General features: G+C 30.6%; 1 protein-coding gene across 2 annotated transcripts in view; it reads right to left on the reverse strand.

The window, feature by feature from the left end:
- The window catches only part of LOC134706391 (neuronal acetylcholine receptor subunit alpha-10-like), a 47,380-nt gene that overhangs the window by 5,472 nt on the left and 19,671 nt on the right, over nucleotides 1–22,237 (reverse strand). For both annotated transcript variants that reach the window (XM_063565293.1, XM_063565292.1), the window contains exons 2-7: nucleotides 21,734–21,812; nucleotides 18,346–18,494; nucleotides 17,003–17,047; nucleotides 16,008–16,117; nucleotides 13,574–14,112; nucleotides 5,295–5,479 (exon numbers count right to left, since the gene is read on the reverse strand). In XM_063565293.1, the coding sequence (XP_063421363.1) occupies nucleotides 5,295–5,479; nucleotides 13,574–14,112; nucleotides 16,008–16,117; nucleotides 17,003–17,047; nucleotides 18,346–18,494; nucleotides 21,734–21,782 (1,077 nt within the window). In that variant the 5' untranslated portion in view covers nucleotides 21,783–21,812. The remainder of the gene's footprint in view (nucleotides 1–5,294; nucleotides 5,480–13,573; nucleotides 14,113–16,007; nucleotides 16,118–17,002; nucleotides 17,048–18,345; nucleotides 18,495–21,733; nucleotides 21,813–22,237) is intronic.

Below are 22,237 nucleotides of genomic sequence, written 5' to 3' on the forward strand. Positions count from 1 at the left end.
AAAAGGCAGCACTTGCACCTGCAAAGTTTTAGGGATTAATATATAGTTATCAAAGGTACCAGGATTATAATTTAGTACGCCAGACGCGCGTTTCGTCTACATAAGACTCATCAGTGATGCTCATATCAAAATATTAATATAAGTTGCAATAACTTGTTTCTCAATCCACTATAAATAAATATGTTGCAACTTAGTTAAAAACTGAATTTAAAAAAGATGATGTTATAACAGGAGTTCAAAGATATTATGAGAAACTAAAAATATAGTCGAATGATATGGATAACAAGCAAAAATATCGTTTTATGTTGTTTTATTTGGTCATGAAGAGTACTGTTCAAAGTTCACGTAAAACTTTGAAATTTAACCGATATTACCAAAATCTACCATGAAAATAACTCGCCAGTCCCTACCTTAACAGCCATTGTATGATCGAAAAAGGTTTCCGAGGCATTGTTCAAGTTCTGACTTGCAGTGAATTTACATTAGCTGTAAATGTTATCTATTGTGACCCAACAACATTCGTAGACAAATCAATAAACCGGCTTAAGACCATCTAATTCAGACAAATCAATCAAGCATGCTCAGACAATACAATTGTATATTGGTCTTGAAAATAAACAGCCATTTGGCTGTCTTCCTTAAACAGGAAGATTAAATTAACTAGTTAACTTAAACAATTGCCTTCCTGATATAAAGTTTAAATATAAGTGTGATGACTGCTTATCCAATACCATTCTGATCTTATCAGGTGATAATACAGTATTTATCTGATATAGGAAAGGGTAAATCAGTATGAAATAATCAAACACTGTCAAAATACAAATCTAATTCTGATTATTTTTAAGAATGCCTTTGAATTGCATTTCATGTGAAGGCCATTTCTGTATTAACTTGTAACATTATTACTTTTGAAATTATCAAGTTTGCTGAATTAATGGTTTTTGGGAGAACATATTATACTTTTCAACAGTAGCTTTATTGTTTCAGGGATAACTTTCTCAAACTATTATTATAATAACTTTTATTTTGTTTTACTCAAGGATGTTTAGTTCTCCACATTTAATAATATTAACAGTACCAATCATACTGCACCAGTAAGTCATTTCGATGGTAAACGTCTCTTAAGTGATGCTCGAGGCAAAACACGTTTGAAAAAACAAAAACATTAACGTCAAAGAGCTAATAAGACAAAAACTGACGAACAGTATAGCCAAATCATTAAGCTGAAAGTGTATTGTTAAATAGAGTACTTATTTGTGTTAAAGAAAGAAGACTATATATAATTTCGACAAATAAAAGGCGGAAAATACACCAAAAATTACTAAAACGGCAAGAAGACAAACATCAGGTCACAATGCACTTCTCAAAAACACTAGACCAAGAAGCACGAACCCTCCTAAACTTCAGGGGTGAACCGAGGATCTCCGGAAGGATAAGCAGATTTTGTTTCATATGTCACACCCCTTGTGTTGCTAATCGTTAATGAAAATTATAATAAGAAACGCAAGCGTTGGATAGCATTTCAACTATGTGGTATATGCAGGTGCTGTTCGAATGTTTCTACATAGAATTGGAAAATTTACAATAAGAAATCTAAAATCAACTTTTTTGTAGTAATTTGTTGTTTGCAAGCGACCTTCATTGTTAATTTCCACTGTAAATCCAGATATGATATATCTATGGTATGATCGTCTCTGGTTTCAAATTCGCCAATATAGATGCGTCCAATTCAGTCACTTAACTTTGAATTATTAAGTGAAAGGATTGAATCTATATATTGGAAAACGAAGATAAAAAAAATAAAGATAGCTTCTTTTTACTCTGTTTAAGAAAAATCATGAATAAAGACTATATCATCTAATTTAATGAATAATTATAAAAGAGGAGATAAGTTGTTTCATATAGGAGTGCCTTTCTCCAAACGAAACACATTAATTGTTAATAAAAAAAAGTTCAATCACAATGATCAAGTCAGCTTCAGAAAATATTTGAATCAGATTGTTTTACTCTATAAATATAACAAACTCTGTTTTATCCCTTCATTTGTATCTACGTTGATCCTTAATTTTGATGAAAAAAGAACAATAAAGATTAGAGTCAATGCTATTTAAAGTGTGAGTGATGATGGATTTAGAACGTAAATGCCTTAACTGTTTAAATCTCCTACACAACTGTAGAAGGAGGCTTATAAATGATGTTGTCAAACGCAACTCAAACAAGAACTATCTTTAAAAAAAGATATCCGACGTATTTAGATTTGAGTATATGTTTAAAACTATCATTTCGATAACCTTCAGAAGCACAATGACTTAATGATGTAGGACCTGGTTAATAAAATCTCCATCTGAATGTTACTACAAGAAATTCTTTACTAAGTCTGGTTATATTAAGGCAATAATATATAAGAATATTGTGATGACACCTTAAATTTTTATTTGTCAAAAAATTTAGTGCAAATAAAAAGAAACTTATATACATTTACTACTGTTTACATTAAACTTAATTCATAGTTAACAAAGCTAGAAACTATTGGTAGTATAAGAAGTATCTTTCTGTTTACATTCACCAAAACCCCGCGGAAATCTCACATGCGTAGGTGCGTTCTAAAAGTCATGTACGTTCGTACAACAAAGTTTACATTAAAAATTATATAATTATATAATTGTCCCGAATAAACAGCTTTCATGGATGCAAAGAACTATTGGAGAAACAATTATTTTAATAAAAATATAAATCTTTGTAAGATCTAGTTCAAATATTTATAGTTTTTCACTTGCTTTCCATCACGATAAAATTTTCGAGACGTTTTTTCAAACACAACCAAATCACCCACTATGACGGCGTTTTGTCCAATCACAGACAGGATTTTCTAGCATGCGTAGTCTGTTGCCATAGTGAAGCGTTCTTTAGTTTAAAGTGCACAAACCGAAACTATACCGACTATGTCGGAAAAATTAAAGGACTTTCATTTTGAAATCAATTTGATCAATGACAGGCAAATATTCACAGGAAGGTTTAACACAAGCCCAGTAGTCAGCACTTTTTGTGCTGACATGAATTGTCATTGATATGGTTATATTTATAAGTTTACTGTTTACAAATTTTTGATTTTTTTTTAATACTAAGGCTCTTCTACCTCAGGCATAGCTGTATTTAGCAAAACTTTTAAGAATTTTGGTCCTCAATGCTTTTCAACTTCGTACTTTATTTGGCCTTTTAAACCTTTTTGGATTCGAGCGTCACTGATGAGTCTTTTGTAGACGAAACGCGCGTCTGGTGTATATCCTAAATTTAGTCTTGTTATCTATGATGAGTTTATTTATAAACAGGGATAATTATTACATTTTTTTATGCAACTGATTGAATAAATTGAATAAAATGCATTATGAATACAAAACAATAGCAATTCACAAAAGCAAATTCTTTGATTTGTTTAAATTAAATATTAATGTTTTCCTTATTTTTGATTATAAATGGTGTGGCTATTTTGTGAAAAAGTATCTTTATGCCTAACTGATTTCCATATATATCAAACTAAATATGTATGATTTTAATTCTGTTAAACATATCAATACCGTACCTAAAATAAACAAAAAATCAAGCATGCCGAGTAGGCTTGTTATATTTTATCACAACGCTCACGACCGAATATGAGGAGGGTCAAATTTGTATAAATAGCGTAATTATAAGTAGCAAGTATTTAAATGGGTCGGGTTCAAATATACATTTTCCCCTCTTTATTACTATTTATAACAAAAAACATTACCCTCTTAATTACTACTTATAACAAAATAGATGTCCCAATGGAAATACGTAGACCTGCCAAATAACAAATAAACCTTTTCGTGAAAATGATTGGAATTTACTTGAATGTTAGTTTGTAATAAATCATTCTACGATAATAACCTGATATCCAGAGGGATGACATCATTAAAAATATTCAAGGAATTTTTATAAACATTTCAAAGGTGAGCTCTACCATGCTGCTAGAAAGGATATGAATTGTTAACCATCCGAAACGCATATTAGTATTTATGATACATATTTTTTGTAAAAGAAGTGTTGTCCCCCTTTTATGCTAACTGAAAGAAGGCGATAAAATAAAAGGCTTAATATATATTTACATATATATGGTGCATTTACAATCTGATCGTCGAAGACAGTCCGTCAACGATAAAAAAAAAAAGACGAACACACAAACATGACATAAATTTAAATATACAACTAGATTATATAAGTTGTTGACAAAAATTGATAGTACGGAAAGCTCTGTCATTAAGTATGATCGAAGCAAGTAGTTTATATATTAGTGGTAAATCCAGCTGTTCTATTCTGTGGATAATTGTTAAGTTATTGTTATTGTAAGGTGCTAATATCCTAAGTAAATGACTGATTAATCATAAAGAATGAACGGCTTTCCTGTAGAAAATGTCAGGACACATGATGATAACAAATCAAAACATTTTAAGAAGGTGCTGTCCTCATTCTTAAGTATGACAGTAATAGATGAAATCCACTAATAAACGTGCTTACCTGGGATAAACTCTACAAATCAGTTGAAATGGGCTTAACTTATCAGATCGATACAAAGCAAACAATTAACCAATAAAAAAGACACAAAGTACAGATCTGCGAGTACTAGTTGTAACTGAGAGCTAGTCCAAACCCCAATAACAACAAATAAAAAAATCATGTGTCCAAGACTAACTTATGAATTAGTTAACTTCCAGCATCTAAAGGTTTAGTGTAAAGGCGTCATTAACAGTCAGAAAGAAAACAAACATGACTTTGTGCAATGCCAAAATATACGTTCCGGCAGATTGTAGAACTGTGAATGTAATTTGTGTATGAAAATACTATTTAGTTTGATTTAGTTTACTGATGACAAAATCAATATTCATTAAAATAAAAACAACATTCAAAGATCTAATGACAGTGTTAAATTCGCAACCTTTTCGAAGAAGTTTATTATTAAAACTTATCGATACGTGTATTCGGATCGTGTCTACATTTACGGTATCGGTAGATGAACAACATTACTGTAAAATTGATATATGCTATTTCCGTTTGCAAGATATAGGTTTCCACAGGTTCAACCAAATATTTATATATGGAAGAATTTAGTGAAAGATAAGTGATTTGTGGTAATATATGCATATTATTGATTATACATCCTCTTAGCTAATAAAGTATCCCGGAAGAGAAATGCTGTGCAGAAACCATTATCAACCATCATAGACTAAACTGAATAAAAATCGACGTTACAAATAACGCCAAGTTAAAGATACACTTACCATTCCAGGTTCAGGTGGCAAGTCTAGTTTTATACACAATAACTTTGCAACGACACCAAAAAATATTTTTCGGAATATATTCGGCACTTCGTATCCTCTTGCACCTTTATGGTGGATATTTAATGTAAACACTGTCATTGCAGTTGCAAATGAAACTATTGCAATATTAATTCCATAGTATAGACCTGAAAATAATAAAAAAAATAAAATCAATAAATAAAAAGCCAATATTTCAATCTTCTTATTGCAAAAGTAAATGTACCACTGTAATCATTGTTACTTATACCTTAATTATTTTAAAACATAATAATGATATATATTGGTTTCCGGAAAGGTCTTTGTTAATATGAATTATTTGTGTCCAATGTTTTTTCCTTTGTTTAAATGTAGCATTGCCAAAGAAGATTACACGGAAAGATCTGTGATAGCTGCAGATGTGTAATGAAACGGTCGGATATTAAGATAAAGTGTAGTTTTTTAATTGCTTTTAAAGTAATGCCTCTTCATTGAAGGATACAGTCACGACTGTTACTGGATAATTACTCTTCATGAACATTTAACACCCCTTAGACCATTTAAAAGTTATGTTAGCTGGTATTGCCTTGTATTGACTAGTATGGTACGCAAAGGTCAATTTGTTACCAAGTCAGGAATATGATAGTTGTTATCAAATAGTCCGTTTCTATGTATGTTCTAGTATGTTTTTATTGCACTTCAGTGTTTCTGTTGTTTTCCTCTTATAGAAAATAAGCTTAAACTATTTTCGAAGGCCGATTAAGAAATAAAAGACAATTTCAATTTTCCTATTGTGAACCTTCCATTTCTTTACATGTGTAGCAACAATTCCTGGTATATCTGTATGTTTCCTATCAATATTTCCATGATAGAACGTTGCTGTATTCTAGTAAGGATAAGACCAAAAGGGTTCCAAAAGGTAAAGTTGAAGTCACCCCCCCCTCGAAATCTTTACAGACGTTATTATTCTTTGGTTGACCGTTATGAAATATCCCTCCCACAGATGACCATTGATATGTTCAAATAGCGTATCCACAATTCCGCCCAGTTATCCTTAATTGTGACATCACTCAATGTAACTTATCACCAAGTATTCAATTGCAACGAACAACATGAAGGTGTGTTTCATTTTTTTTGTAGGTTTCGTGTTGCTCAATCTTTAGTTTTCTGTGTGTTGAGTTTTGTGCATATGGTTTTCTTTATGTCATTTAATTTCTGGTTGAGAGTTTGATTGAGCTTTTATAAATTGTATCGACCTTTTCTTATTTCCCCCTTTTTAAAACGCAGTTAAAAATTTAAATAGCCGTACGTGTGTCGTATTTTGGTTCACTACATGCAAGATAACATAGCTAAGAAACGTTCAGATCATATCGGAAAATTTGAATTGCAGAGTGATTTTCGAAAGACCGCATTTTGAAAAATATGGAATCAACAATCTGTTACCAAACTTTTCATTTTTGTGTTTAAAAAATATCCGAGTTTAATAAGACTAAAAACGACAAAGATGGAATATTATTTTGTACTTTAGAGTTATTATTTATTCAGTAGAAATTTTATGAGCTATCTGGCATATAAAGTAATTAAAAAACAAAAAAACATCTTCAACCAAACAGATGTTAATTGTGACTTTAAGGCAATCATATAATTGAAATTGAGAAAAAAACATATTTTACATTTCCAGGATACACATAGTGTAAACAACCTTACTAACATTTTATCATACGTCTCGTCACCAGTAAAAAGTCTAATGAATCATAGCGTACAGAAAAACAAACAAAAGATTCAGTCTTCTCATAAGGTATTAAATATTCAAATTAGAACAGCACTTACAATCTGGGTGCTAATAGGAAGAATAGGTTAAACCATATGAATCTCTTGAACTCTTTATTCAGACTAGACGTATTGACGGGGGTCTCTGACAGTGAAATAATCACCTACTATGAATGCAGAATTCGGTATACCATATGCATTAAATGTATTAAACGAAAATTAAATCTGATTAGTTATAACTCTTTTAATCAAAAACTTTTATAGATTCATAATGGCTAAAAGATTTTTTTTTCTACTGTTTTTTTGGCATCGTTTAAACAAACTTGTTTGCATAAAATTTATTTATGACTAACCAAAGTGAGACCACTTTCAATAGCTCGTAAATGTAATGCGATGTTTATAAGTATGCATTGTTCGCATAAATAAGTAAAAGAGGAGGTATTAACCACATTCTAAACCCGTAGGCTAGATAAAGATGATTGGGCTAGTGATAACCTCGGAAACAAAACGTCCACCATCAGTGGTATCGAAGTTCGACAAGAACAGGGTTAAAATGTGTTTTTCATCAACCAAATCTAAGAGCTAAATTTAAAAGAGGGACGAAAGATACCAAAGGGACAGTCAAATCTATAATACCTACTGAAATGTTCATCTTTTCGTAAGATGTATTTTAGGAAATAACCAACGACCAATTACATGAAGATGATTGTGTATTCGAAAATGTGTACTCAAATTGTATAGCAGTGAATTTAAATTGACATTGAAATCTTTGTACTGTTTCACTAAATTATAATCTTGGTATCTTCGATTAGTTTAAGTATACTATTATGAACAGTTTATATGATGTTTTGCTATGGAAAAACTACAATAACTGGTATCATAATAATGTCATTAGTTATTGGCCTTTAATTAAATGTAAATGAAAAAAAAACACCATAATAATTTAATAAGAATTATAAAAGAAATAAACCATACAAAAAAGTAAGCTTTGATCTTCGTAAGATGAATTATGACGAACTATTTCTCTTTAATCAATTAGCAATTTTGTACCATTAAAAACAACTTTTTTACAATAATGGATGGGCTTGCATTGATTGAACTGATTATATTTGTTATAGCATCATTTATCAGCTTATTTCGATAGTTTTCTCATTACTCTATATATTAGCTGCTCAGACAGAATGCAAATGAAGTGAACTGGAACATGTGATTTCTGTTAACATAATATCCATAATGAAACAACGTTGCTTCTACCCCCGATGCCAAAAAAAACAATAAAAACATTATACCAGGGCAATAGTTTAACCACTTGTACGTTTTGCATGAAAATGTATATCTACCAAGCCCTATGTCTGAATAGATCAGCATGCAATTATAAACATAAAAATCTTGTCTCAACAGAAATATAACAAAAGAATCCTAATCAATAATGCTATTCACGTTTTTTCTCTCCAGTTCATTACATTTCTATTTTAAACAACTATGACCACTAAACAAAACGAACTGTAACCGTTATTTTTGTAAGCCCTGGACAGTTTAAGAAACTTTTTAAACCAATTTGAAAATTGCATAAGAACTTAAATACACTTAGCAAATGTATTAGCAAAGAAGAGTGATCTGTAGAGGTATAGACACAAACCTTCAAAAGTAAATGCATGCATAACGGGATTTGATGCGACTGTCATACAAGTGAGAGGTATAGCGCTATAAAACCAGGTTCAATGCACCATTTTCTAAATTTAAAAATGCCTGTACCAAGTCAGGAATATGACAGTTGTTTTCCATTCGTTTGATGTGTTTTATCATTTAGTTAGGGACTTTCCGTTTTGAATTTCCTCGGAGTTCAGTATTGTGATTTTACTTTTTACCAGTGTGGATTTCATCAGATTAAATAAGGGTGTATAGAAATATGCACTAATCTATGTAGGAATATCTTTGTCCAAACACAATCTTACTTAATACTAGATATATCAAATATACCTAGTCACATTGAATGTCAATGAACTGTATATCTTCCTTAGATTAAAAAAAGACTCAGTATGAGAATTTAGGACGACATATTGAGTTGATCAATAGCTATACAACGGTTTATTAGATGACTGGGATTTATTAAGAAGCAAAGGAAGAAGTGAGAGTATTCCAAAGACAGATTATTAATAACTTTATAACTACTACAACCTTGTCTAGGAGAATTGATAATTTAAACAATTGGGAATATATTTTCAAAATATTTTGTCTATTTTTTCATTCACTAGAATTTGTTCTATCACAACAAAAGGAACGAACAAGAACCTGATATGTAAGGTGATGAAATGTCATCTGATAAACAAAAACTAAGAACGACGTAGAGAAATATTAAAAAAATGAGATTTTGAAACAATAAGTAGCACTTAACGTGTATTACATATGGTATAGAAAGCAAAAACTAAACAATATTAGATCTATATGCATGATATAGACGTCGTAATGTCTACGGTTTAAACCAATAAGAATAAAGAAACAGGGAGTATTGGATAGCATATGTAAGACAAATCGCTACAGTAGATTGTCTTCAGTGAACATTGAAATAAGGAGATGTAGTCTTTTTGTCAATACGAAATATATCATAAGATCCGTTAACAAGATTTGTTATGGAATAACCGCCAATGTTAAAATTAAACAATCTCCTACTCTTTATTTTATGGTTCAATTCAAAGACTTCATTGGTTAGAACATGGAAGTAATATGGTTAGAAGTAAAAGGTAAATAATCATTTACAAATAAAAAACCTTTCTTGATTCACATCAGCATAGATTCCAGGATTAAACTTTTGTACGCTAGACTCATCAGTGACACTCGGATACAAAGAGTTTAAAAGGTCAAATAGAGTATGAAGTTGAAGAACAATGATCCAAAATTCATAAAAATAGTTTACCAAATACAACTCGGTAAAAAGTAAAAGTTCTTGTAATCAGTTAACTTATTATTATGGCCATATTAATGCTAATTCTTGTCAAAACAGAATTGCTGACTTACTAAATTGCATGTGTTCGAAGTATATATTAATTTTAAAACATATAAAAGCTCTAAATATTTGTTAACATTTTTTTAACATAAACCATTCTTTACTCTGATTGAAATCAAACAAAAACATAATCAATAATGTAGATTGTGTTCTTATATAGGTATAAATTGTGTTACTGATTATCCCGTGTGTTCACTTTTCACAAGATATAGATATAGGAAGATGTGGTGTGAGTGCCAATGAGACAACTCTCCATCCAAATAACAATTTAAAAATTAAACCATTATAGGTTAAAGTACGGCCTTCAACACGGAGCATATGCATTCTTGAATTGCATACTAAGTACTTTGTTTCGGCTGAGTTCAAAGTTAAATAAACAAAAATGTATCCATGGTCCACCATTGCAGAATCTAATTAAAGGACATGGTGACTTATTTGATTAAAGCAAACAGAAGTATGTTCTGGAATCAAGCATGAGTGAATCGGGTTTAAACCCCAAATCATGGTTACTTCAGTAATTGGTCTAGAAAACAGTTTATTACGATCATCATTATAGTGTTTGCATGTGACCTTGAGAGGTTGAGCAACGGAAATGCAGATTTACACAAACTTTTAATATCAAATGAGCATGAGCCCCAGACATATTATAAATTTTACCGGCAAGGGTTTGAAACTTGAATGGGAAATTATAGATACACCTTTCATCTGAATTTGAATAATGTATTCACCAACAATTGCAATAGTGAGCCTTAACACGTTTTCACATAAATTAAGTTTCAAAAGAAAATAAATTCAATCGATCGTTACCATTTTTTTAAACAAACCAAAAGCTAAAATATTGGCATTGATGGAAAGGTCAAATGGGATTTATGTGTTCACCGTTCTGCGAAAAAATAGAACTTTCCGTCATAATAATTTCAACAGAAAAAATGTGTTGAACGTTTAATCTTTTTTTCGGTAGTGTTTGCATTTAATACTTCTTGTCAGATAAAAATTAAATGACTTTGCTTTAAACACATGGCCTTCTGATGGAGCAATGTGAAACAGTATTTCTAAAATGTTGTGAAGAGTGTTCAAAGGTTTGTATTGATGGTTGGAAGTTCATATTATAATTTAGAATTAATTATGTTGCTTACCAAGTTGGAAGAAAAGAAGCAACAATATAGGAGATGATACAGAACTGTGCAAGACAAATGCAATGTGTGTTAACTCAAACATTTAAAAAAAACTTTGCAGTTATGGCATAAAAATATGACTATATTTTATATCACATGAGATCAACCACAGTTTTGATGTGGTTCTAGTTGCTGTCTTCTTTATTTTTTAAAGCTGACACGGTTGTTTGTGCTTTGTATACTGTTGTGTTTTTTGGTCTTTCACTTGTTTTTGCCAAGACGTTGTTAGTTTATTTTTGACCTATGAGTTTGAAGTAAGTCTGTTTATAAATGATAAACTTTAACTGAATATTCATGTCATAGTTTAAGGAGTAAAACAGTTACTCTGCTGGTAATTCATCCGGCATAAACAGCCAAATAGACCTAAAATAGTTATATTGTTCATTATTAACAGTAAAAAAGACCCGTCGCTTGAAAATTGATATGGGCGAACAATGGAAAAAGAACTATAGCAAGTCAATTGTTAAACGGATAAACGGTGAACAATTACCAAGAGAAGATCATGGAACAAAAGCATTGTGGAATCTTCATTTACAAAAGATAAATGTGCTACTTGGTGTTTAACATACGTTGAAAACTATTTGTAAGATATTATTCAGTTCCTGTGTATTATTAAATATAAGTACATAAAGGTAACTAAAAAGAATTGTTGTTTTAAAGTAGCAATGATTTGTCATTGTATAGATATTGAAATATAAAAATGTTATAGCTCCTGGTTTTAAATATAATTACTTCTACTTGATTTATTGTTTTCGTTGCAATTGTTTTGTTATTGTGTAGTAATTTACTGATATACATTTACCCATTTACATATTTTAGGCTTTTTTGTCAATTAATTCTTCCATTTTCAAACATTGCTATGTGAGCGCTTAAGGAAACATATGTACTTCTAAAATTAACCGTTTAAAATATTCAGCCTTAATGAGAATTAATGCCTTATTTAGATATTATGCTCACAAAATTAACAGGAATGTGTCAACTTAGACATTACAGCACATTGGTATTCGTAGATGACATTCTTTACGTAATTGCTTTATGTACCGTGATTAAATCTGCCAATTTTATTAGCTGGTTTTAAATTAAATCTAAATTAATGATAGCACGGTAGTTTCACAGTCCTTCGGCTTCAATGTATTGATTATTGCATTTAACAAGCATAAGTTGAACATCAGATTTATAGTATTGAGCATACATTAAAAAAATGTCAGCGAACAGCTTTATATTATTATCCCTGTAAATAAGACGTGTGAAATTGATAATAAAACACGAATTACAATAGAACAAACAGGAACACAAACAGGTGCTTGACAACAAAAACATTGATTCTGTTTAAGGTCAGACAGCAGTTTAATACGTTGAATGTATAAAGAGACACCATAAAACTCACTGTTCCTGTATCTATGTTCACAATCTTAGTTGAATCTATCTCACGATGCAGGTTTTACTAAACCTTAATCTCAACCAGGAAACATCCGTAAGAAAATCAAGTAACAACAGTCGATGTTCTGTAATGTTTACATTTTTAGTACCAATTACAACAAACGGAAGTTGTTATCGACCGTGATTGGCTATACAGCCCTTGCACGGTCGGTACAAATCGGGTGTATGACTTCATTTTTTTCATGCTGTAGGTCGATTAATTTGTAACAACAGCAAAGAAAAGTGCAATAAAGATATTATTTTATAAAAAAAAAATTAAAAAAATGACTTCATTTTTATTAAAAAAAGTAAATGTTATATCTATGTACTTTGGTGCTTTTGTTTCGGTTGCAATTCCATGTTTCTGTTATTTCATTATTTTCCCTAGTTTTAGTTTGTAACACGGATTTGTTTTATCTTAATCGATATAATACTTTTAAATAGCAGTATACTATACTACTGTTGCCATTATCATACATGATTTATAAAATATGTACATCGAACATCTTTAAAATACATGTATGTTCATACTTGTGTTCTTTATTCTACCAACATCGGTAAAATACCTGTATACTCTTTATTTCAACAACATCAGTAAACTACATTTATGTTTACACTTGTGGTCTAAATCATATCCATACCTCTTTTAAAATGTGATTTTCTCTCTACTTTATTGGAATTTATAAGAAATATTTACTACCAAACAAGATTCGTTATCAATGGTATCCTTGTCATCATTCATTTGACGTCGGATAGAAATATTACTGTTCATCAGCCATATTATTTTGTTGTCTCAGTTATTTTGTTTAAGTTTGACTACTTTACAAAAGCAATATTTGCATACTTGTAATAAATTAAGACAAATATTATCATTTCTTTCAAATGGAAGTACTCACCTATTAAAGGCACATCAGATGATGACGGTGGCAAACTGTCAGCAACAATCATCAGAAATACAGTCATTGACAACAACGTAGTTATTCCCATAGAAACTTTCTCGCCAGATTCGCTTGGCATATAAAATCCTAACAAGGCAACAAGTGTAATCAATATACAAGGCATGACAAGGTTAAACATATAAAACAATGGTCGTCTCTTAATCACAAAGAAATAATTTATAAACACATAGGGTTCGGGGCAGCAGGAAAATGTGATAACTTGCCGCTGAAAGTCGAAAACAATTAGTTCCCATTCTGAACTGCTGACATAGTTGGTTAAATCTCCCTTTTCTGCATCATTTTGAATATTAATTTGAAACGCATCAAATGCCCAAGAAGCAAAATCCATCGAACAATTCTGAACATCAAATGGAAAATATTTAACGTCAATTGAACAAGAACTTTTAAATATCCACATTGATAACCACGTGATATTTCCATCAAACGTCACAATAACATTTGTGCTGACGGTGGATACTGACGATGTAACGTCTGCACTGAAACGAAAAATAATTAAAAACAAATTTATTAATATATATATATATATATAATAAAGTGAGCTCAGGTGCTTTTATACAAGGCATGACTAGGTTAAACATATAAAACAATAATATCACGTGGTTACCCAGAATATATATATCGAATTTTGCAATTGAAAACATCGTATATCAATATAATAAAAAATAATCTTTTATTTTTTTTGCATTTCATACAGGCAAACCAACGTTGACACTCATATCTCCCTGTCTAATTTTGGTTGACTCTTATTGTAAAGAAACAGTAAATGAACTTTATCTTCATCATTTAGACTTTGATGTTAAATTGTCTCATTGACAAATCATACCACGTCTTGTGTTCTTATTTTTATATGTGTCACCTAATTTAACAGATTAACATGAACGTAAGCTCAAAAAATATTGGGGCGATTTAGAAGAATGAATGAAAAATCTACTAAAAACTTTGTCAAAATTATTTTTTATGATTCCTCTCACTAAACCCAGTAACAAAGATTTTTGAAGATGAAAACGATACCTTTGTTACATTTCAATGATGTACAATAATCATAGAATTCATAGTTTTTTTAGTTCATACATAAGTGAAAATGATAGAGGGTTACTGCTCACAAGGAAGCTATTAAACCAAGAGTTCCAAATGGTGAAGTTGAAATCATCCCTTCGTAAATTTTACGGACGCCATCACGAGTTGGTTGACCGTTATGGAATAACCGTTTCACAAATGATATCGGATATGTTCCTTACGTCGTAACTACAATCCCCTTCCCTTTCATGAATTTGACCTACCGAATTAGACTATTTACCGGATTTGTAATCACATAAGCAACACGACGGGTGCCGCATGTGGAGCAGGATCTGCTTACCCTTCCGGAGCACCTGAGATCACCCCTAGTTTTTGGTGGGGTTCTTGTTTATTCTTTAGTTTTCTATGTTGTGTCATGTGTACTATTGTTTTTCTGTTTGTCTTTTTCATTTTTAGCCATGGCGTTGTCAGTTTGTTTTATATTTACGAGTTTGACTGTCCCTTTGGTATCTTTCGTCCCTCTTTTATGGTGATATGAATACCACAACACGTCAAAGTTATTGTTTTTCTTCGTGTTGAAAAGTTACAAAACGACGGTTTATGACGTTTTATATGAACAACACAGTCAAAAATTGGTCAATACTTAAATAGAAATCAGTCATTGACCCTTATGATTATTTAAAATAAATCAAGCAGAAATGTACATGATAGAAAAACACCATATAATTTAAAAAAATATATATTGGTTTTTGAGATTGTATGATGAATTGACATTTTTAAGAACGTTTTTCACCTATTTTACGTATTTGAGATGAGTTTTGTAGTGTGGTTGTACTATGCAAGGTGTTATAATGATTTATATATTGATACCACTGTACATGGACTGCTCCGGTGGTATGCTTTATTATCACTTAGGTGTTAAAAATACGACATGTCTTTGTGTTTGTCAATCTGTTTACCATTTCAACTGCCATTACCATACTATTGGTTTTGCAATTTGTATAGTGAATGTTAATCTAGCATCTTAAGATTGAAAGCCGCTTATATGGCGTTGGTTTATCAACTGCTATTGAAATTCCGAATGAGATGTTATTGTTTTTTCTTCCCTTAAATGCACAAATTAATGGGGGACTTTTTTACTTAGTCTCCATCCGATGGGTTTACTGTTTTAGTTACCAAGGATCGATCGTAGTCGACATTAACCATATTTTCACCTTTTGAAACCAATCCAATGTTGTTCGTAACTTTTTGCGTCAGATACCCGCTGTTAGTGATGTACATTGCCATCCATTATGACATTATGCATCGTTCAAATGGGTATACTTGCAAAAACAAACTACTTACGTTTACTTACTTATTATATAAAAGAATATCTGGTCTCCAAACTTCAGTGTATGGTAGCCGTATAACACTGGTATTACCGTACTTTCTAGGATCCCATCGTAACATGTAATCTTTCCATCCCTGAAGAGCATACACAATTGTTTATACTTTAAAAATAACGAGAGGTAGTGGCTTGCCTTATATAAACAAATATTTCTTAAACTGTTTTAATGTAGCTCCGTTACTTTCTCGGTGATATAAGGCTTAAAAAATTCACACACGGCTACAGTCATTAATCTTTGTTTTATTCAAAGGGTCAGATTTTGAAAAAAGGTTGTACTTGAAGATGACAAGTTTACCTCCAGTATAAGTCTTTAATAGAAACTGATTAATATTACGGGTGTGAATATTCCTAAGGTCATACAATAAAGATTTTTCCTAGAAATGTAGACGTAACATCACTGTTAATACTCACTCTCTTCGTGACCTTACTTTTTGCAAATTCATTGAAAAGTATTTTTAAAGTCTCAGATAAAACATGAATGTTGAAAATTCGTTTGGTTTTTTTCGCAATTTTTAAACGGATAGAAACAATTTCGACAGGGTTAGTTTGGGTAAAGTGTCCCTTAGAATAAAGACTTGTAAGATAATTCCCAACTTGTAGGTTGTATGCGACAAACTTTTCGTGAAATGATAGGTTTTGGAAACAGAAAACAGAAAGACGATGACAGTTTCATTGTCTATCCAAATGCAGACGGCAAATTTATAGCGTTTTATTTTGCTTACAACTGTTAATTAACATTCTACAGGCCACAATTAAATGCAAAAGGTAAACAGATAAGGGTCCATATCATTAATTGGTTTCAATCATAAAGAAAATCATGCACTTATTCACATATATTATGCCAATCATTTGCAATGTTGTGAAAACTACAAATTCAATACAGAGGGTGGGTTATTATCTACCACTGCTAGTGTATTGAATGCCATAACCGAGTGGCGATAATTTTACAAAGCATCTCTCACCTGGTTAAGCCAACAATTCGTTGTAATGATCTGATTCTTTTCATCCTATAAAAAGAATAAATCACAATATATTTTACACACAAACTATCGTTTTCACATTTAATCAATCTATTTTGTCACTTTTTATCTATAGCACAAAATCAAGAAGACACATGCCTTCAACATAATCAAGAAAACACATGCCTTCAACATAATCAAGGAGACACATGCCTTCAACATTATCAAGGAGACACATGCCTTCAACATAACCAAGAAAACACATGCCTTCAACATAATCAAGGAGACACATGCCTTCAACATAATCAAGAAGACACATGCCTTCAACATAACCAAGAAGACACATGCCTTCAACATAACCAAGAAGGCTTAAGTGCCCAATTATACTCAGCCTCAGCAGTCATTTTGTGCTTTGATGGTTAATCATTGATATTGTCATATTCATAAATCTACTGTTTACAAAACTTCGAACTTTCCAAAATATAATAAGGATTTTCTAAATCAGGTAAAGATTAACTAAGGTATATTTGGAAAAAAAGTTTCAGAATTTGGACCATTGAAACTCTTCAACTTTGTACTTTATTTAGCTTTTTTTTCTTTTTTCCCCTTTCGAATGTCACTAATGAGTCTGTTGTAAACGTAAAATGCATCTGGTGTACACAATTCTTAGCCAAATATACGTTTAACTCTTTATTGAACAAAAACAAACGCAGTTATCTTTAAACTAAAACAAATAGTAATAAAAAACCATTATAAATGTGGGTTTTCTTTGTCAGACGAGTTGAATGGCGTTTTATTTTTTTATCACAGTCATTTTTGAAATATCTAATAGTAATAGCCCTTCCTGATGTCCATTATTTAAGTATATTTTATATTTGACGATAAGTGAAGCCCACATATACCCTTAACAAAAGCAAAAACGTAAATTTGTTACTTAAACAGAAACAAGTAATGGCAAACAGATTTTACAGCGAATTTAAAAATACATGTTAACAAATATATAACTAGCCCGATTAAAAAATGAATACATCAACAATTAAAAAAATTATTTTGGAATCTTATATATCTGTTAGAAAAAGACACTCAAATAAAGAACATTACTTTCATATGAAGTATAGCTGGTTCATCATATAGTATGAGCGTTTGTTTCCGATGTTTAAAGTATCCATACTAAAACACTTAGATTAAGTTATATTGCTACAAAATTACCATTGTGATAATATCCACTAAAAAATCCTCGAACGTATTCGATTTTAGGAATGATTTTCTAAGTTTGGAACAAAGAACCACAGAAACAAACAGTCTAAGTAATAATCAGGCCTATCTTGAAAAGATAATTCTCTTACCACATCTATAATTTGCGCCAGTGCAACATCGAATGTTACATTTAATGGCCATGAGTGATTTTCTGACGGACGTATTCGCTTATCGTAACTAGTCATCAAATCTCGAACCAAACGATATTCGTTTTCATCTGTTAAAACGTAACCTAAAACTAAAAAAGAACATTTATCTAATATTTCATTATTTTATTTTCATGTTTTTGTATTTTGGACATGAATCATCAAAATAGAAAGCAATTATGTATGCTCAAGAGATTTCATTTAAAAAATATTATATATAATGAAAGATGTAAACCAATTTGCAAAAAGGAAAAACTAAATATCTGATTTCCAATTTCTTTGAAAAAGTATTTTTGGAAGGATGAAACCCTTTTGCAAATTGCATTGATAAATTACAAAGTGAAAATCTGTAAAAGTATATCTTATCATAACGAAGGTGCTCTCAGTGACTAAGTGTCAACTGTCGTATATTATAACTTCTGCTGATTTAGACGATTGACACTCTAGGAGACTTGAAAACAATAGTACACAAATATATCAGTGTATTTTCAAGTAGTCATATAATAATCGATTTCAATACACAAAAAAGATATACTCACGATTACTTTCAAATAATTTTTGATAGCAGTTATTTACTGTACCTAAGGCTAGTGAGTCTACCATTTTGATGTTATTTTTTAAAAAAGTTTTATGTGGAATAAAGGCAACAGTATTATACCGCTGTTAAAAAGTCATAAATTGCCTGAGAAGATATAATGTTCTCTATAATTTGAAACGATATATATTTTAGTTTTCTATGTAGTGTCTTGTGTATTATTGTTAGTCTGTCTTGTTCTTTTAAAGCCATTGCGTTCTTAGTTTATTTTCGATCTATGAGTTTGACTGTCCCTCTGGTATCTTTCTCCGCTCTTTTATAGATAAAATATGCATACATTTGTGTGATCATACTTTAATACTATCTCTTATTTTAGTTTTAACAACATTTATTGTAATTATATAAATATTCAACAGCATATAAAAATAGTTTGATGGATTCAATTCCGATTTTAAAAAGAATATGGAATTTATGATAAGTTGTTTTGATTTTTTTAATTTGCATAAATAGGGTTATTCCGGCAAATTTGACATGTGTTTGCTGAAATATCCAATGACGATTTTTTTTACAATTATATATATATATATAATGCAAATAAACTTAATATAACTATTGAGTAATGCAAATAATTCGATTCCTTTACATTACCAAGCTTGCATGTTGTTTGTCATACAATTTGATGTAGTGATGTTTTCAGTAAAAACATAGATAAATGTCAATTACATTACAACAGACAAAAGTAGTTTTGATCATAAAGGAATCCGTGTTTATTCAAACCTAATTGTTATTTTTAAAGTGTGTACTGGGCAATAATTCAAATTCTCTGATGATGATAAAGTGCAATGGAAAAGGTGTATAAATAACAATTATCTATGATATCACACCATTCAAAATTGCATATAATCTACATAAAAAAATGCATGTACTGAGGCAGGAATAAGACAGTTTTTTTATTCATTTGTTTGATGTGTATGAGCTTTTGATTTTGTCATTTGATTAGGACTTTCCGTTTTGAATTTTCCTCAGAATCAGTATTTTTGTGATTTTGCTTTTTACACTGCTCATGTTCTAAGTTCTAATAACATATATATATTCGATACACAAATTCTCACTCAAGTTTTTTATTTATGTGAAGGTTAAATTTTAAATAAAAATCTGTAATATAATTGTACATAACGTAATTATATGTAATGAAAAGTAATCATAACTACTTTTATAAAAAGTATTCAATCTAATCGATTACATTAAACAATCAAAGTACATTTGTATTTGTAACTCAATAAAAAAAAATTAAAAAGTAATCAACCTTCTCCCCTTATCATGATGATTATGAAATGATGAATTTCGAGTTTAGCTGTACATGTAGCTATGTAATGTCTACCTCTTATAGGATTTTATGAGAGAAAGAAGTTGAACGTGACATTTAATGTAACTAAACTGATTAATTAAATCAATTTGTTACGTAAACGATTGACAAGAAAAAGCTTTTTACCTTAGTGTAAAAGATAATGTGACAGCGAATGGTTAATCTGTATAGTTCAGATTCTAATTTGCTTGTGTTAAAGTTTGGCCATGGAAAGTTGTATAAATGAAATTAAGTAAAAGTACTCTTCGAATTTGTTGAAAATGTTTCTATCTGATTATCCTACATGCTGCCGGTATATTTCTCAAAACTGTTTGGCACAGTTTTGGAATTTAGATTGATAAACATCATTAACTTCGTATTATATTTGACCTTCCAACTGTTTAATTTCGAGCATTATTGGTGAGTCTTTTGAAGACGAAATGAAAGTCTGGCGTACAAATTTATAAGCTTTGTATTATTTTTTTTACAGTTGACCATAGAAATATTGTATTGTATAGAAATCGTAACTTGCTTGGAACTTTTATATAAAGAATGTGGTCTGAATGATAATGAGTTAACCAAGGGCACTTCAGACGATCGTGGTATATACCCGAAAGTTCTTGTTTATATACTTTACTTTGAATAACTGAGGGAATTATCTGGGTTTAAAAAGCATGATTTCAATACTTCATTTTTAATAACTTTCTGATTTCGATATTAGGTATGATCACTTGTTTGTTGATGGAAATCTAATAATCATGATAATGTTTTAGTCTTAGATCTGTATGTTCATTGCAGTATACCGCACATTCAATCTTATATTTTCTTGTTTGCATCATTATCGACAGTGAAAGTGTTTTTTTAATAAAATTTGTCAAAATGACATAGACGAGAAAGACACCCTTTCAAAGTTGCAGGATTGAAATATTCAAGATTTATCTGAATATTCGTTTGTCTGTCACATCTTTGATTGTCCCTGGCTGGTATATTTATTAACAGACAGAAATAAGAGAAAAGATGAATATTGGTGTACAACACTAGAGTTTTCAATCTAGACTGTGTTGTCTTTTTTGACGTTATCTGTAGAAATAATCAAATTGCAAACATCACCTAGAGGATTAAAACAGGGACCAAATCCAATTAAAGATAGAAAATTTCGAAGAAAATTTTCTTCATTCTACATCTGAACAAATTTAGCGTCAGTAACTCAATTATGGTGTAAATATACTTCTTTTACGTATATGCATGTCGCATATTTTAATGTTACTTCATGTGAACTCTAGAGTTATAAATATGATAGATCTTTAATAAACAGGTGAAATACAGCGTCTACAGACATATACTTATTTATTATAGATTATTCGAAGGCATAGTAGAGTTTGTATATAAGATGTATGGAAATCTCATTTTGTTTTCAGTAATAATATTATGAAAACAGACTTTTTACTTACATGCTACAAACATTAATCTCATTACGTCGAATTTCAGCGCCACTGTCATATTGTATTAGTTGTTGTACTTAACGTGAACCTGGAAATATAAACAATATACAGTGTCAACATGCGTAAAATTACATAATGATAGCTACCATGCATCACTTCGCGCGATAATGCTATAGATTCAGGTGTACTGGAATTGCAGATGATATTCTGAAGCAAGAACTCCGTAGTAGAATTGATCATTATTTTAAATGTTACAAAGCGCTGTGCATTGACAATGGATCGCAATCAATATCAAGGTTAATCTCTTTATTGGTATCCCCAAACAAAATGACCAATTGAAAGTTGTGCATTTCATTAAATAAAGAAAGATACCAGGAGTTATAAAAATCATGGAGTTAACAATGTACCACTGAAATTGTGCGCAAAAAAGAAGAAGAAAATGCAATAAGCAATCCACAATCAACAAATTAACACTGATACATTAGAATGCAAAGTAAGCGAAACGAATACCAC

This window comes from Mytilus trossulus, chromosome 2 (assembly GCF_036588685.1).
Source record: "Mytilus trossulus isolate FHL-02 chromosome 2, PNRI_Mtr1.1.1.hap1, whole genome shotgun sequence".
In the NCBI taxonomy this organism is placed as follows: Eukaryota; Metazoa; Mollusca; class Bivalvia; order Mytilida; family Mytilidae; genus Mytilus; species Mytilus trossulus.